The sequence below is a fragment of the Rhizopus microsporus genome, assembly GCF_002708625.1.
Source record: "Rhizopus microsporus ATCC 52813 unplaced genomic scaffold scaffold_27, whole genome shotgun sequence".
Lineage (NCBI taxonomy): Eukaryota > Fungi > Mucoromycota > Mucoromycetes > Mucorales > Rhizopodaceae > Rhizopus > Rhizopus microsporus.
Window position 1 is genome coordinate 236,317 of NW_019671942.1, and position 17,470 is coordinate 253,786.

At 38.2% G+C, this 17,470-nt stretch overlaps 6 protein-coding genes and 1 non-coding gene across 7 annotated transcripts; 5 read left to right on the forward strand and 2 right to left on the reverse strand.

Moving 5' to 3' along the window:
* Position 1: 1 nt before the first annotated feature.
* Positions 2-2,599, forward strand: RHIMIDRAFT_242058 (uncharacterized protein; the record flags this gene model as incomplete). Its single annotated transcript, XM_023609705.1, has 11 exons — positions 2-197; positions 249-509; positions 555-878; positions 935-1,216; positions 1,272-1,765; positions 1,811-1,967; positions 2,026-2,117; positions 2,177-2,266; positions 2,315-2,386; positions 2,444-2,498; positions 2,550-2,599. The coding sequence occupies 11 exons, from the start codon at positions 2-4 to the stop codon at positions 2,597-2,599; spliced, it is 2,073 nt and encodes a 690-aa protein (XP_023461814.1).
* A 177-nt stretch (positions 2,600-2,776) lies between these two features.
* On the forward strand, positions 2,777-3,946 carry RHIMIDRAFT_242059 (uncharacterized protein; the record flags this gene model as incomplete). The annotated part of the gene is made up of 3 exons (XM_023609706.1): positions 2,777-3,012; positions 3,056-3,812; positions 3,890-3,946. 3 exons carry the CDS (start codon positions 2,777-2,779, stop codon positions 3,944-3,946), a joined length of 1,050 nt encoding a protein of 349 aa, XP_023461815.1.
* A 223-nt stretch (positions 3,947-4,169) lies between these two features.
* On the reverse strand, positions 4,170-5,137 carry RHIMIDRAFT_242060 (EF-hand; the record flags this gene model as incomplete). The annotated part of the gene is made up of 6 exons (XM_023609707.1): positions 4,170-4,391; positions 4,457-4,552; positions 4,600-4,676; positions 4,729-4,894; positions 4,959-5,038; positions 5,089-5,137. 6 exons carry the CDS (start codon positions 5,135-5,137, stop codon positions 4,170-4,172), a joined length of 690 nt encoding a protein of 229 aa, XP_023461816.1.
* Positions 5,138-5,334: 197 nt separating this feature from the next.
* Positions 5,335-8,105, reverse strand: RHIMIDRAFT_242061 (uncharacterized protein; the record flags this gene model as incomplete). Its single annotated transcript, XM_023609708.1, has 9 exons — positions 5,335-6,001; positions 6,052-6,540; positions 6,597-6,660; positions 6,714-6,927; positions 6,984-7,122; positions 7,177-7,552; positions 7,604-7,808; positions 7,866-7,957; positions 8,015-8,105. The coding sequence occupies 9 exons, from the start codon at positions 8,103-8,105 to the stop codon at positions 5,335-5,337; spliced, it is 2,337 nt and encodes a 778-aa protein (XP_023461817.1).
* A 3,008-nt stretch (positions 8,106-11,113) lies between these two features.
* On the forward strand, positions 11,114-12,136 carry RHIMIDRAFT_81152 (uncharacterized protein). The gene is made up of 3 exons (XM_023615729.1): positions 11,114-11,239; positions 11,289-11,543; positions 11,619-12,136. The coding sequence occupies exons 1-3, from the start codon at positions 11,233-11,235 to the stop codon at positions 12,029-12,031; spliced, it is 675 nt and encodes a 224-aa protein (XP_023461818.1). The 5' UTR covers positions 11,114-11,232; the 3' UTR covers positions 12,032-12,136.
* Positions 12,137-14,384: 2,248 nt separating this feature from the next.
* Positions 14,385-15,176, forward strand: RHIMIDRAFT_242065 (uncharacterized protein; the record flags this gene model as incomplete). Its single annotated transcript, XM_023609709.1, has 2 exons — positions 14,385-14,913; positions 15,031-15,176. 2 exons carry the CDS (start codon positions 14,385-14,387, stop codon positions 15,174-15,176), a joined length of 675 nt encoding a protein of 224 aa, XP_023461819.1.
* Positions 15,177-17,247: 2,071 nt separating this feature from the next.
* Positions 17,248-17,330, forward strand: RHIMIDRAFT_t59. Its single transcript has one exon. It is a non-coding gene; the product is annotated as a tRNA-Leu (tRNA).
* Positions 17,331-17,470: the final 140 nt, after the last annotated feature.

Sequence of the window (17,470 nt, forward strand, 5' to 3'; positions counted from 1 at the left end):
AATGAAATCAGTCGGCACACTCCGCAAAAAGGGTCTTGTCGTTGACCATTTTGTTCATCGAAAAGATAAACCAAAACAACGTCCTGTCATATCAACGCCTCAGCAACAACCACCTCAACAACAACAACAACAACAACAAACACCCATGTCTATTGACTTGCATCGTTTTGCAAATGATAATTTACAACCTGAAGAATGTAATTCTGCCCTTTATACATTCCTGCACATATACTGACAATTATAAAAAGTCGTTCGCAAATCACTAGGTGATGCCAACGAAGAAAACATTCGAAGCTTTTACAAGTCTCTTGTCGATGCCAAACATGTTGTCGGTGGTGACCTGCAGCGTAACGTGTACAGAAACTATACTGAATTCGTTTCCATCTCTAAAGAAATATCCAACCTGGACGCTGATGTCTTGCGCATCAAGGAATATCTAAACGAACTCAAATCGATCTGGGAAAGCTTTTTACAAATGACACAGGATGACCATCAGACGACACAGAGCAGTAAGAGAAAATAAAAAGCTGTTCACAGCTAATGATATCATTTAGACCGTATTATTCTCCCTGATAGAAAACGAAGCGACTTACTCGGTGATACACATGCTATTCATCGTGCGCAGATCCTTTCTCTTTGGGAAAGTGTGGAAGGCGCACAACGGTTTATACCACAGGCACAACATAAACATATCGTAAGAGAGTGTGTTGATATATATGAGATCAATCCCAAGACACTTCAGCCTCGACAGACCGTGCATCTCTTCTTGCTCAATGATTGTCTACTCGTTGCCCGTAAGCGTTCGAATCATAGATTGGTTGCAGAATACTGCTGGAGTATCCAGGATTTGACCATCATGGACATGAAGGATACAGAGGGTAAAGGGATGATATATGAACCTCTTGAGCGTGTATAAAACTCACGTTAACTACAGAGCTCAAGCGTGCCTTTCGAATCGTTGTGTATCCACAAACATTTATTTATCAAGCAGAAAGACTAGAGGACAAGGTGGGCTTACTCAATGCCTATAAGCGTCTGATGGATGATCATCATGAGGATAAACCCATGGACACGCCTGTCAAGGCAATATCGGGCGCGCCCTCAGGCCAACAATTGCATCCTGAAAAGGAAAAATACCTTGTTGAGATGCCAGATCAGTTGGAGGTGTTGATTGCATTAAGAGAGTTTGAAAAAAGCGTAACTTATATAGAGAAAGGTGAGTTGATCATGCAAACGCATCGAGACTGACTTTTTTTTTTCTTTCATTCCAGCTAGACATATTGTACTTACCTCACCAAGCTCCTTCCCGATCATTCGAGAGGCTCGTGAGCACGTAGCACATTATACAGACCTACTTTGCTCTATCGTCAGTCGAGACTTGAGCAACACCTTGCTCACAAAGATTCAGTTTCAGCGTTATGTCAATTGGCTATTACGACTCGAGCAAAGCGAAAAGGCGCGTGAGGTCTTTCTGGCGACACGATCTATGATCATCAAGAAACGTATTCGTCAACTCGTCTTTGGAGGCGACATCACGACCTATATCAGCGAACTGGCCTTGGTCGTATTCACGTTGATACGGAATACTTGTGAATGGTATCGGGATTCGTTCAAACAGAACGAGATGGCCTCTGGGTTTGTGACATGGGTGAGAGAACAGACGGAAATTTATGCAGACATTTACAGGCGTCAAGTCTTTGGACAGAAATTGGGGTGTCAAGCAATTGCTGATTGCTTTAAATCAACACTTGAGCATTGTTCGATTGTATGTACAATTGTGTGATGAATGTTAGCTAACGTGTTGTCATAGTTACGAAAGGTCGGATTGGATCTCAAGTTTTTGTTGGAGGATCTCTTTTTGGATAATGTTAAGGAGACAGTAATGAATTATAAACAGCGGAATATGGAAAAGGTAGAAAAGTTTGCCAAGAATGACAATTTTATGATTGTATCTGGTCAAGGGTTAGGTAAGAAATAAAAAAAAAAGATTATAGATGATATCATTCACATACCCTTTGTGTATAGGCACAGATGTCAAAGTAACATCAAGTGTCGTTAGTTTTTATAATCTCTTGATCAAGTTTACCAATGATGTCTGTTTACTATCTAGAGTTCAGGTAATTTATAATGTATACATATGTGTATTAGATATTTATATATATGTGTGATTGTTTAGATGTACTCGACGGTGATTGAAAGCATTTGTTCATTAACAGAACATTATTTAAGAATGATGGTACAGGAATCACGAAAGAATGAAGACAATGTAAGTTGTTTATATACAACAAGAAAAAGAGGACTTATACTTTAACAGAGAACAATTGCTTCAATGAATGTGTCATTTGTATTGGATAATATCGTACCAAGGGTCTCATCACAATTGAATGTATGTCGTATATATGATATGATTATATATCCCCCTCTTTATTCATTTGTTATATAGCATCACTTTAATCGACCTATACCAGAATTAGATACCTTGAGAGCAAGATTAAGAGGTTAGTTACACTGAAAGTGCAATACAAAGTTGGTTGACGTATTTTTTGTAGAATTAACCTATTCGCACGTGAAACATAGTCATGGTGAAACCTATTACTGATCCCAATTGTCTGTCATTGACTCCTTTTTTTTCTCTCTTTTTTTTTTTCTTCTATTTACGCATATCAAACAATTATATAGACAGAGAGAGAACTCCTTTAAATACACACACATACACTTATATAAATACCTAGCACTCTCTTTCTTTTTTGTTATTATAATGAATAATATATATTTTATGCTCTGGATACTGTTTGAATGTCTATTTTATATTCAATTTCGATATAGCAAGAATAAGCTACAAAGGGTCAATAAACCAGCGACATTACTGACAAAACAAGAACGCATGACTCTATTTCATGACTGCCTATCCTCCGTCAAGAATATCAAAACATGGGCAGAGGGTTGGTTCTATTGTAAGGATTATACACATCCATCCTTTCAAGAAATCAAGCGAGACAATATTGCGCTATGGTAATACTTTCTTTTTTGCATGACTGTTGTCTAATTTTTATAGGCTTGCATGGGCATTTTGGCATGACGAATTACACATTGTACGCCAAAACAAAGACATTGACAATGAAATTGATTGGATGATCAGAACAATTGAAGATTATTTCCATATCAAGGTTCAAGAAGGGTACAACCCAGATCTATGCTGTGTTCGACTTGACCTTGACCCTGTTCAGACCATCCATCGTCCGCTGATTGTCTATTTGGCTATTTACATCTGCACGTATTTCTTCAACCTCATCTTCTTACAGACTCTCTGGGGATTCACACTGACGACAGATCAAAACATGTGGGGAGGTGCGTTTGCCCTCTTGGACGGCGCCTGGAACCACACAGAGAAACGGTCGAAACATATCAGCTACTGGTCTCGTCTGAGAAAGAATGACAAGGTGCCTATCGTATTCATTCATGGCCTTGGCGCTGGCCTGATGTGTTATGTCGAGTTTCTGCATCAACTGCTTCTGGCTGAGGACAGATCCGTCTTTTTGATCGAACTGCCTTACGTGGCTATGCGCTTAGTTGACCATGTACCCAATGCAGTCGAGGCAGTCGAAGGTATCAAGGAGATGCTGCATTCATCTGGGTATCATCAGGCCGTCTTTGTATCTCATTCTATGGGCACAGGGATCTCAAGTTGGGTATCAAAGTATGCGAGTGATCTGATCGCTGGATCAGTCATGATTGATCCTATTTGCTTTTTACTTCATCATCATCATGTCGCGTTCAATTTCATGCATAAATTACCTCAGGGATGGATGGATGTAAGTCACTTGAATATAAACCAAACCAAAAAAAGAGAGACTAACTTATACGTAGTACCTATTACGTTATGTAGTAGCCAGAGAACTCTACATCAGCCACTTCATCTCTCGCCATATTAAATGGTACGAGATGATTCATTTTGGACATCAACTGAAAAACACAAGCATCTTCTTATCAGAAAGAGATCGTATTATTGGTAGTTTATTGGTACATAGTTTCTTGTCAAGCAAGACGCCTGATGTCCATATCATGCCTACCTTGGAGCATGCACAGTTCTTGGTGAATAGTAAATGGAAATCGTTGATATTAGAGCATATTCATAAGATTAGTCGTAAAGCTGATTTTAATAAACTATATTAATGCATTGATGTCAACGCCGCATCTAGGCTCGTCATGCTCGTAGGTCGACTCAGTTTGCGTTCAGGGCTGCGCTTGAGCAACACTTCGGCCTTTCGATAGACGGGTGAGTTGGATCGAACAGAGGCTGTGGACGACATGTGATGTTCTGATAAGAATTGTTCTAGAAAGTCAACCATCAGTGGTTCCTTCATCGCAGATAGTTTGTATTCTTCAAATGACTATATTATAAATAATTAACAATGTCTTTTTGCTTTTTTTTTCACAAAGGGACTGGAAAAGTTACTAATTTATCATCATTATCCACATCAAAGTCCTTGAACAGTTGATCCACCATTTCTTTGATTTCAGCTGTTCTGTCTTCTTTTGAAAATGTTACAGACTATAATATATTATTATTAACTCATCCCATAGTGTTGTCGGTATTACCAATTTTAACAACACTCTTTCCAGCTCAGGCTTTGTTAGATAACCATCATGATTGACATCATACAACTTGAAGGATACTAAAAAGAAAGGAATGAATAAAGAGGGGATATATTAAAAGCTAATACTTACATGCTAGTTTCTCTTGTTCGTTTCCTTTCATAAACACACTTAGACCATCGACAAATTCGTCAAAATCAAGTGATCGTTTCTGATTGTCACCTGCAAATGCAGCATATAATTGTTCCAGAAAGACGTCGTCCTCTGAGGACACAGAGGGAACACACTTTTTGACTGTCTACGTTTTCAAGTAAAGCGTTATTATTATTATTATTATTATTTGTTATGCATAAAACTCGTACTTGTTTAAAATCCTCTGCACTGATATTGTTATCTTTATGGTTCACTTTATCTCGCAAGTCTTGTATTTCTTTTTTTGTGACTATCAAGTAATAAGTTTATAGGAAGTATCGCTTATTAAAGTATGTTTACAGTGTGTCTTTCTAGATAATATAGCATCCTTGCTTTTCGTTTGTCCCATTTTTGTGTATAGTAAAAAAAATGCAAGAAAGAAAATGGTAAATCTCTCCTCTCCAAAAAGCTTTGTAAACAAGTCAGCCTACCAATGAAAACGGGTCATATTCGTCATGACTTTCTTTTGTGTCATTTATTTTCTATATTTGGGTATATGGGGTATCCACACATAAATATTTGTGTGTGTATATATGCATTGAGAGACTACTTGAAGCCAGCCACTTTGGTCTTCTTCTTCTTCTTCTTTTCCATTTTGGAAGAACTGGTGGGCCGTGAACCAAATGCACCAGGCAAAGGCTGTGTTAAATATTCAACTGGACGTGTTGTTGTTGTTGTTGTTGTCGTATGATTATTTAAAGACTTGTTGACGCTGACAACAGTAGGCATACTGTATTCCATATTTTCATGCCAGCCAAGATCACCAGAAATCTCTGAATGCCTACGACGACGTGCCAAATTATGAGTACTTGTCTCCTTGGCAGGTGGAAATTGGACATGAGCTGGTAACCGCGCATTTGTATCCACAACAGGAAAGACGAGGTCTTGTCCAGCTTTCTCGCCAATTTTCCACAGTGATCCCATGATGCGCGTTGTTGTTGTAGGCTTTAGCTCTACATGAGAAGGAAGATATTGAAAGTGATCTAGACTGGATCGTGGACGATGTAAAATCATCCTTGATGTTTCTATTTCCTTTTTATGTGCAGCCTGTAGTCTTGATCGAAGATCGACATCCACCGGTTTACTTTGATCTTTGGAAATAGAAGGTAGTTCAGGTGGTCTATCCATTTCTATATTTTCCATAAGCATCATTTCATTCACAAACGATGTAATGTGTTGTAGAGAGTAAGATTCATCTTGTATCAGCTCTTGTCTATTAAACATGGATTAGAAACACGGTAAAGTATGTCAGATATCACTTACAGAGTCGTGCATGATTCGAGTCTTCTCACTTTCTCTGCTATCTCCAACTTGGTTTCGTCATCTATCGATTGTGATCCTGGGTTTATTTCATTGAGGTATTTGTATATTTGATTGGTATTGATCCGATACACTTCTCTCAGATATTTCTTTCCTAAACTGTGTTCTGGTAAAAACGCCATCTTGATGTTGGAATGCAATTTTTGAATACACTCATGGCCTTCGAGATAATATCTTGGTTTTTGAACAAGCTGTAATTTAGCTGATGCTAGCTCTGTATCGATGGTGATGTATTGCACATGAAGAGACCCATTATCAAATGATCGATATACGCTGTAAAAATAAGTGGGTCGATCTCCATTGATAATAGGGTGTGACTCTATAGAAAATCCATGCGCAGGTATATGAAGGCCTGGTTCGACTTCATTTTCACAAGGCATCTTTTTGAGTCTAAGGTACCGTATGAGACCAATTTCGGGTTTGGTAGAGCGACTATAGTAATAGAATAAGGTCAATATCAAACATTGATATCTACAGACACAACTTACTCAAAGAACTTTACATTCATCAAATGTAAATGTTGATTGTGTGGTGAGAAAGCAGACAGTCTCCCTGTGTAAATCATTCATTAGCACCAATATTTGTAAAAAGTTGCATCATATTACATTCATTATCCTTTAGTCTATCAACAAGTAGGCAAGTTGGAGGTCCATCTCTCATCATATGCCTCCATCGAACAATTGGTCTTTTATCATCAATGTCCATAATATAAACATACATCAATGTTGAATAGCAATATAACGATGTCCCAGAAAACTCTTGAAATGCATAAATACGATCTTCAAAAGCTGTAATAGTTTTTGTCTCAATTGTCGTTCCCTTTAAAGAAATAGTAATAAATAAAGCTTGATTCCAGTAATAAAAAGTAATTTTACCTTTACTGTCCATTGCCTTATACTTTCAGGAGATACTATCAAGTAAGTGGATGGTGTACTTCCAAAAGCACATAACCAATGATTTGAGCGATAATCAGTAATCTTCTTTGTTGTATTATCTCTTCCCTCAAATAAAATTCTAAGATATTGGATGATCAGCTATATTCTTTTCTTTCTTTCTCGCTTTCCTTACTCATCCTTTTTCCCATCTACCAATGCAACGTATCCATTTGTCGTGACACACAGATAATCATATTTCTTATATGGGCTCATCACTACATGATTTGGCATGGAATAGTCTATTTGAGGACTGGTCACTGTTCTTTCATAAAAGATAAAAGTATGCAACAGTTGGCAATCACGCTTGTCGTTTACTGAATAGAGTGAAATGGTGGAAGTAGTTCGTACAGCAAATATAATCTGTTCGCGATTAGATAAAGGTGATATCGTGATCTGTCGAACTGGATACTGTAGATCTACAACTGTAATAATATCAAGCTCGTCTAATGGTAAACTGATTTTCGAGTCATTGCTTAAAGAAAAATCAGAATAACGAGATATCGCAATCACTGTTGAAAAAGGTTAATCATACATAGTGAACTGAAGGCATTGTCATTTACCGATTCGAGATAAAGATTCACCCGTTGCAAATATAAACAGTTTGTAATCAGTTTCTGGAATATGGGTTGTTACAAGTACGTTTCCTTGTAATGGATCGTGTTGTTCAAATTGTCTGTTGGTACTGGCATCGTCTTGTAGCATGCTTGCAATGGAATTTGTGCCCAGAAATCCTAATGACTTTACGTCCCTGACTATTCTATTGGCCTTTGTAATAGAGTTAGAATATTTATTAATGTTAGGTTATTCTCCTTTTTTTCGTACTTGATCCATAAGTTCCAATACTCTTGCTTGAGGCGTTGGTACGTGATCATTAGTGCGAGGTATTATTTCTACTTGATCAAGGAAATTATTGTCTAAATGAAGCATAAATAAATACATAGTTTGTAATGCGTAATCATGTCAGTTTTTACAAAATGGTCCAGTTCCAGTATGAAATCGTTCTAAAGGAAAACCAAATCTTACTTCTACAGTATCAAATCTGGTCTGCCCTAAGCTGTCCATGACAGAACACACACATTTACAAAAAAAAGAGGGATGCGCCACAAATACATAATGTGACGACTAAATAATTTAATTTGACTTTAATCATCCTTGAACGGAGTGTTTCCATATCATCAAACTTGCTGTGTCAGGAAATAAACAGTCCAGGATCCCAGAAAAGCATGTATGTAAAGTGCTAATTCAGAAGAAGATCAATCTTAGGATGCTTAAGAACTCTCGTTTGATTGATCAATAATTTGAGAACAAGCCCATTGCTGCCAATGAACATAGATATAATCAATAACAAAGATGTTGTTCTAGAGTCGTCGAAACGTAGGAACGACTTGCAGTTCGTTTATTGCCATACTGCTATTTTTTTTCTTTTTTTTGTATAATGATATTTTATTCAAGTATCACCAGTTGGTGTGTACTTGTTAAAGAAAATAACCAAAAAAAGCAAGACAGATAACATAGAAATATTAAACAAGTAAAAGATTGCGTTAGCCTGAGATAGACGATGCTAGGTGCGTTCTATAAGTGTTTTCGTCATGTATTCGCCTAATTGCTTGTGTTCTTCGTGCAAAAGCTTCATCGGGCCAGTTGACCTAGACCGTACAGGTAATTATTGCTTGATCATCAGCACATAGTCCTGAAAGTACTGATATACTGTTATTTTTCTTTGGAGTTGTAGGAGCTTGTTTGTTAATATAGAGTATTTTCTTGAGATTTTATAAGTTTAGGTGCTTGAAGTGACCATCGGATCTTTTAAAGTTGACCAAACTATGTCGTATAAAGTAAAGTAAAAGATAAATAGAAGAGATCAGGAACTTTTATAACAAAAGGCTGCCTGTCTATTTAAATAAAAAGACAAGAATATGAATTGAATTGATTCGAATTGATTTCCACAAGAGCAAAGTATTTATACTATTTCTTTGTTTATGATTACAACTTTTTTCAATAAAACAAAAGTTTTCGTTAGCGACTTTTGTCGCTGTTTTGAAAGATGTCGGTAGGGTTGGGTGTAACGTTATTGTTATTTTGGTTGCAATAGGCGAAGGCGAATGTAAGTCCAGTGATTGATAGATAAGCCTTGCAGCAGGCTGTAAAAAGCATGCCCAGGTTTCTTTCTGGAGCATACAAGACCACAAAAAGTACTCATCGTCTTCGACGCTTCCGCATAGAAGACAGCAGGGATCCAAGTGTCGGTCCGGACATAGCAGGTGGAGACGCTGGCGTGTTAGCAATTTGTGGTGATAATATTGCTAGAGTACGGTGCGTCCCTGGCTTGGAAAGGGCAATAACCAAAAGGCACACCATGCCGAAGCAGAATCACGCAGGTAATCGGCCGGTAATGAGTCAATAGGACGTAAACGGGGGTTTCGAAATAGCTTGAGTGTTATATTGTGAAAGTCATGGCTCCACATAGCTCTACTCTCAGTAGATCTTCAAAATTAGGTTGAGGCATGCGATATAGCGTATACTGGAATGGCTGTCTGGTCTGAGGTTATACGGTATGAATAAGGTCGCAATGGAGGAATATACTGGGCACTGGCCATCATCTAACAGGGAACGGAGCCAGCATACTTGATGTTTAAACTTCATGCTCGACAAGCGAGACTTTCGTCGCAAGCAGTTGTGGGTTGGGCTATTTTCGAAAGTATTCTTCATGCGCAATTGGCGCCTGTTTGTTCAGCAACCACGATTGTACTAGATCAGTAAGTCGAGATACACTCACGAAACCGGAATCTCTAAAACTAACGATGTATGTAACTCATTCCAGTTAACGGAGAAAGGATAGTCATTGTTAGCTATTGACTCTTATTGTTTATATATGTATATATATGTATATATAAGCATCAGAAATACTACACCAACCCATATCTAAACCATCTGCAAATATCTCTTGCGTGGGTGTTTCGGGTAAGGAGATACTGCTTCACCATTGTAGATGATGAATCTACGATTGTAGGTCTGCACAAATGCTTTTGGAGTCAGTGTGACAATCGAGGATTCTGTCTTCCTCTGATGAAGCGATTCATTTTTGAGAGCGAGGAGGCTACGAGCCTTGGGACGAGCAGGAAACACAACGGGAGTTGTCGCTTCAGCCTGCCTCTTAAGGAAGACAGTACTTTCAGGGTGCATTTCTTTTTGCTGAATAAGTGCTATGTTTCGCATCGTATGTTCTGTCGCTTGGATGTTGGAACGGAAATAGTCATGGTGGCTGTGTTGATCATGATACCTAGATAGTCAATTATCTGTGAAGTGTCAGATGGAATTTTGAAATAAACCCCAGTTCCTTCGGTTTGGACAACACATGTTGCGTCTTCTGTTCGGTTTCTGTTTGTGGCTTGTTGATAGTGATGAGATATGTAAACAGATATCCGATTCCTCTTGCGTCGTGCTCAGCGAAGGACAGATCTGCGTATTTTTGTGAATACCCAATGGACTCAGAGAGAGACCGAATAGGAGTCTTGAAGTGTAACAGACTGCCTTCCCAAAAGAATTACATATACTCGCGTGACGCTTGGCGAATCAGGATGTGAAGAAAGACGTCTTGTAGGTCGATAGAGATAAGGAAACTGTTCGGTTGAATGAGGTGATAAACCTGCTGAATCGTTTATATCTTGAAGTGCTTGCGAAGAATGAATTGATTCAGAGGTCGCAGATTCAGCACTGGTCGAATGTCTCCTGTCTTCTTAGGCACGGCGGATAGGTGAGAGCGGAAACTAGGACTATGTACTTCTTCTATAGCTTGTTTCGTCAGAAAGGTGTGTCGTGTTTACATATATCATGTATTTCTTAATTCTCTATTTCCTTATTCTCAGGGATAACAATAATAATACAGCATTTACACCTCAGCTTTGGCCAATTTACAAACTTGGTTCAACCAAGGATCTATTTGTATAACAAAATGGTCGAATCAAGTTTGTAGCTTGGTCGAAGTTGGAGTGCAACCATAAATGATGCCCTTGACGACATTAAGTATAAATAGCAGCCATAAGTCCTCTTTCTTTAAAATTCACACGTGTCTTTAATATTCCTCTCTTTTTTATAAATAATCTACTTTACAAGCCATCACTTGTTAACATTTTCAAATCTAAAACTGAATACGACAACTATGCTCAGCTTCGGTCAAGGAAGATGAGGGATGCAAAGTAAAAACCTAATCGTTCATGGTGATTTGACCATATATTGATAATCCAGGAACTCTTGCACTGAAGTTATACATTAATACAGCAGGGTATGCCGCTTGCATGAAGAACATCTACTTGGATACGCTTCAATCTAGTTCTGGAATGTTTAATGTTGATACTGAAGAAACCCCTTTCCTGAAGTACAAACTACTCAAATACGTCATTCAAAATTATACTGCAATTAAGAGTGACAAATGTGCGGGTAGGAGCCTCGCTACCAAGGAAAAGCGTATCGAGACATTGAAGGAGTTGCATGTAGAGTTGTGTAAGTCATTTTAATCGTTTTTATATGGTATATAATTTGATAATTTGTTTATTTTTTTGGATATTGATTGAATAGTTGGAGAAAACAACTCTTTCGAAAATGTGGTCTTAAATAAAAAGACTGTTCTAAAGAAGCGCAAGCGGAAGCGCAACGACGAAGAAAAAAGCATTTACTGTAAAAGGATAAGGGGTTCACTAGCTACAAGAAATATACGACCGGACTATGCAATTGATGTATATAACAACAGAAACTTTGCTTTTAGTGATGGAGTAGGAGAGATAAAGCTTTCTACTGTTGCAAAATCGGGCCAACAGATTGATTTTTATCGTACAGCAATTTTTTCAAAAGAAAGATTGGGCAAGTATAGTTTGGAAACGAGCATTGGGATACAAACCATCGGCAAAATATCTCTTATAAGGCTGTGTGTCGTCATCAACCTTTATATAGACACTACCGTTTCATTCTTTGGAATGAATTTATATTTTTAACAAGTTGTATACTTACACAGAGCTAGGAAACATTAACCTCCCAATGAAGAAGACTGAACTGTGTGGTGCACCTAACACAGTTGATGTTAATCCTAATATGGTTATAGGCTTTCTTGCCGCGCTTTTATTCTCAAATTTATTATATAAAAGCAATTTTTAAAGTTTGTATTGCTCTTCATATCTTTCAAAGTTGCTCACCGTGGAACAACTATGGATAATATCATTAAACTCACTATAGAACAAACTCAAGTACTTCTCAATTTCAGCAAGCAATTCAAAGAACAGGGGCTCAGAGCCGAATCCATTGGCTTCCAAGTCCTTCCAGAAGAGATTCTTGGCGATTTAGAAACCACTTCCCAAAACTGCACTCGGGGCCAAAATAAAAAAGTTTGCCAAGGACACACGCAAGTATGAGGGAGGTAAATGAATGCTTTCAGGAACGATCAGCAGAGTATACCTTCCTGAGCTCAAGAAATATCAGTTGGATGTCGCTCAAACGATTGTGAGCATCGCCAAAGGAGCAGATTGTCCTGCGCATAGCCGGTCGGCCAATAACAGAGATCTGTCAAGAATTTCAGAAGGGACAGCCTCCTGTGGCTGCAAGAACTTGCGCTAGAAATTCAAGCAACCGTAGCACAGTACAACCTTCAGACACAGTATCAACGTATTCAAGGCACAAAGGATGTAAAAGCCGACCAACTGAGCCGAAAGACAAAGACGCTGTACGAGTAGAAGTTACCGCAACGATTTTTTAAGGTGATCCAACAAATGTAGGGACCTCTAAAATTGGATGCATTCGCCACCAGAGAGAGCACACGATTGCCTTGATTTTGGAATATGAATTCGGACTCACAAGTAGAAACAGCCATCGTCTGGAACTAGCAATGGATGAGAACAGGTTTGTACTTGTATCTACCTTGGAAGTTCATTCCGAGAGTATCAAGGAAGTTGAAATCCGACCGAGTGAAGAAAGCGGTTCTTATCACGCCGAATTGGAAGAGTCAATACTAGTGGCCAATGGTTCTACAGCAAAGTCTGACGACGCTAATAACATTCAAGATATGCAAGTAATGGTCCTTGACCGCATGGCTGTTATCAGGAAGTTCCAAGAGCAAGGACAGGAATTAACGGAGAATGTCATGGATTTTCTGCAACAATCTAACAAGCTCAGCATTCGCAAAAACTATGACCTCCAATGGCGGAGATGGGCTTCCTGGTGTTTGGCAAGAATACTAAAGGTGAATTCGCTAGAGCATGATCCCGTAAAGCTTGTCGAGTTTCTTATAATCAACAAAGATCTCTCTCCTCAACAATTAAATTGTATACGCTTAGCTGTCGCTTCCGTGTTTCGAGCTATACATCCGGATAAACCCGTCATAGCATCCAGCATACTTCTTCAACAGTACTTTCAATCAAAAAGACGTAACTATTCCAAGTTACCAAATAATAGCCAAGAAGTATATGATGTTCAACCGATTCTTAACATGGTTCAAGCTTGGGGTAAGACCAGCAACTTAGGATTAGACATTTTACAACAAAAGACGATCCTATTAGTCACCATTGCATCCATATGGCGACCTAGATCCGATATTGGCAAACTACAATATCGTGACATCATTTTCAAACATGACGATCAAGGATTGCTCTTAGGTGTCACATTGATAGCAAGATCACCAAAAGAGACTGATACAAAAACTTCAAAGCCTGGAACTTTAGAAGATAAGGAAAATTGCCCGGTTTACACTCTTTATCAATTTTGGGAACACACACTACATTTGAGAAGTGCGCTGCCTGAAGATCACTCCCTTTTTTTTGGCAAATATCTTAGAGAATGACAGCAGCAAGATCCATTTAGCGCCTCCAGTAACTATAGCAAACTGGATTAAGACCAATATGGGTAAAGCAGGCATTGATACAACCAAGTTCAAAGCACACTCATTGCGTTCTGCATCAAGTACAAAAGCAGTAGCAAACGGTGCCTCTATCCAATCAGTAAAGATGCACGCAAACTGGAGTCTCAGTAGCAACACTTTTGAGAAGTACTACTTCAAGCCGAGGGATCAATACCGCCGTGGCCGTGCCTTGACAAAGAAGATTTTTGAACCCACTGCTGAAAACATAACCACATCCGACGTCGGAGTGGAGCCAACGACAATTGTGTTAGACACGACATACAATTACTATTTAGACCAGAGGACAAACACAAGGAAGAATAATATATATACGCCTTGAAGAAAATATCACCAATAGATCTTACAAATGTGGATAATCATTATTTATAGATTGGGCTTTAGAGCAAGACATATCAATGACTAACTTCACAGAGGGCCATGTGGCTAATTTTCTTTCTGAAATGTTCGAATCAAGAGGATACCAACACACTACACTTCGTCTTTTCCGCTCAGCGATTGCGCACTTGCATCACAATCCTGATAGTATTCGAACGAGTAAATTGGTACATACTCTCTTGCATTCCATTACAGCCAAAGCTCCCCCAAAGCCTCTACACCGCCCAACAGTCAACCTACGGTCAACCCTTAAGGCAATACAACAAATTGAATCCGGTGCATCCTCGACACACTTATCCCAAATACAACAAAAGCTCGCGTTTTTGCTGGGTATGACTGCCTTCTTACGACCATCTGATCTCCATCATATTGATTTCACCACTGCCAGTGTTACTGAAGGAAACAATCAACGCTTTCTTTCGTTTAATGTCGTGGCGTCTAAAGAAAAACGTGGTGGTCAACGCATTATCAAACCCTTTCGTGTCTCTTGTTATGCCAACCCAAATTTGTGTCCTATAACCACGCTCGTTCATCTACGTACCCGAGTTTCCCAGCTATCCCCTCCACCTTCAGTTGCTTCTCTATTCGTCAACAGTATTGACACAACACAAATCGTCAGAGTCACTACCATTAGCTCTTGGATACGACGATTTATATAAATGTCGACAAACGAACCTCGAGTAAATTTTCGATCACTTGCTTCTTCCTTAGCCCTCCGTTCTGGTATCCCTGTTGAAGATATTGTCACACTCGGCAACTGGTCCTCCTCAGATGTTTTTCACAACCACTATCGACGAGAACACTTATCATTGATAGACTTTACAAACACTGTATTACAGGATCCAATAGAAGACTAGGATGCTTTTACGATGCCGAACCGAATTTTCATTAGATGCATCTCTGGAGTGTTGAATACGAAGTATCAATTAAAAAGAATAAAGACTAGAATTAACCAGACTAAAAGATATCTCGATTGATTTTATTAAAGACGAGTATTTATACTAAATGTGAGACACTCTTCAACTGAGATCGTAAAACTTTTCATAGAGGCTTATGAATGACAATTGAGGCAATGAGAGAGTTAGGACGAATCGGGTGCCTTTGATAAGACAATGATCCCTAATAACAATGATGGATCAGAGTTATTGGATACGCGTACCTTAAAATACAGTTCCTGGTAATCAGCTTAAATAATGATCCGCACAGTTGTTTCAAAGTAACAAGCTGAAGTCGAATAATTGCCGGTTATTGTTTCATATGTGGTAAATAGTTGATCCACTAAGTATGAATACAACATGGAGAAGCATATATATTATTCTTCCATGTGTTTGTCCGATGGCCTCAGATAATTCTTGAGAGAATACCTTCAGCCTTGAATGGCAATGTTGGCGAAACGAAGACAGAGGATGCAGTGGCTACCCGCCCTTGGTATCGTCGATGGTTTACCTGATCCTATCCTTGCCACCAGGGTTTCAAAAATCAAACTATAGCTTTGAAAGATATAAAGAACAATAGAAACTTTAAAGCCTTTAACCGCATCCTCTGTCTTCATTTCGCCAACATTGCCATTATAGATTGTGCTATCATCTCTTTTCTTTTCACTTAATTCTGAATAAAGATACAACACAGTCTCATCGTATTTTCTACTTTGTTTAAACCTATTCTCAAAACTCAAATACAACACCGTCATCTGTATTCATGTCACGTATTTCATTTGTCATATTTAAATTCTAAAACTATGGTTCGATTTTATTTTTTTTAGGATTTTTTTGTGATCATTCGTGAAAGAAAAAAGGTATAAAGATTAAATAATTCTGAATAACGCATGAGGTAGAGTCTTTTGTCAAGAAAAAAAATTATTTTGCCTTGAAAAGCTCTGGTTACTACATTTACTCTGACCCGCAAAGAAGAATTAGTGTTGTAGAACAGTGTCTGTTTACGACTGACATTGAGATAAACAACTGTAGTCAATATGGATAGAGTGAATTCATACATTATAAGATTACGTGTACACACTTTTAGTGATAAGCCAAATTAAATAGAATCTCTCCTTTGAATATAAACCATAACTTCTTTATATAAAAGGGTATATTGAAAGATGATCCTTCTCACGGTAAAAGCAGTAACATAACCCAGATCATGAAATGAACAATAAGATCAGCGTCAGGAACGAATTAAAAGTTTTCTTTATCAACTCAGGAACCGTTAGTCAATCATATCTGTGATAATATAAAAGTAATAATAGACAATAAGGTACAGTAAGACTGAATTAATTCTTTTATTTGATAAAGGGCAGTTCTTGTTTATACTATTCAAGTTTACTGTGGAATTATAGTTGGCATGGGTCTAACAGTTGTTCTGGAGCAAAGTAGCTTAATTAAGGGTTTCCTGGTTTCACTACTGTGACATCTGAATCAATAAATGATGTTATGTACTAATAAGTGTTATTGTAAGGGTAATTTCCTTAGTTTCAATAAGCGTGAATTATGTTCGGATATGTCAATATCCTCAGTAATTATAATCCACGCTTAGAATAGTGGCTTACCAGCCACTTGATAGCAACTATAAATAGTAGATCCTCTATTTAATTGTATGGTCCTTCTGTCTTTATCTCAGAATAAAGATTAGTCTCAAAGAGTACTTCTTTTGTCTTTGTCTTGTATCATTTAAACCAGTACATAGCAGACCTGACCTCAAAATATGCGGGGTTCAAAGACCAAATTTCCAGTGGCGTAAAATCTTGAGGTTCGAACTCCGGTACTTCTTTAGACTTCTTTACCATGTACTTCTTTAACCTCTAACTGTACAGCCAGTCCCACCAATCAGTTACCACCAAAGAAAGGAAGAACGTATCTCCAGGATCACATGAAATTCACGTGATTTATAAATGTACCACAACTAAATTATATCACTTCTAAAACCACAACAGGTGGTTTGGCCGAGTTGGTCTAAGGCGCCGCACTCAAGTTGCGGTCTCGCAAGAGGCGTGAGTTCGAATCTCACAGCCACCAAATTAACAATATCTTTTGAAAATTTTTGAAACTTGTATTCTTTCTGTCGTACTTTTTATGCCACTGTAGCAAGCCTGGTTATTTTTTTTTCTATTGATACCATTTTTGGTATCTGCTACCAGTACCATTACCACTGCATG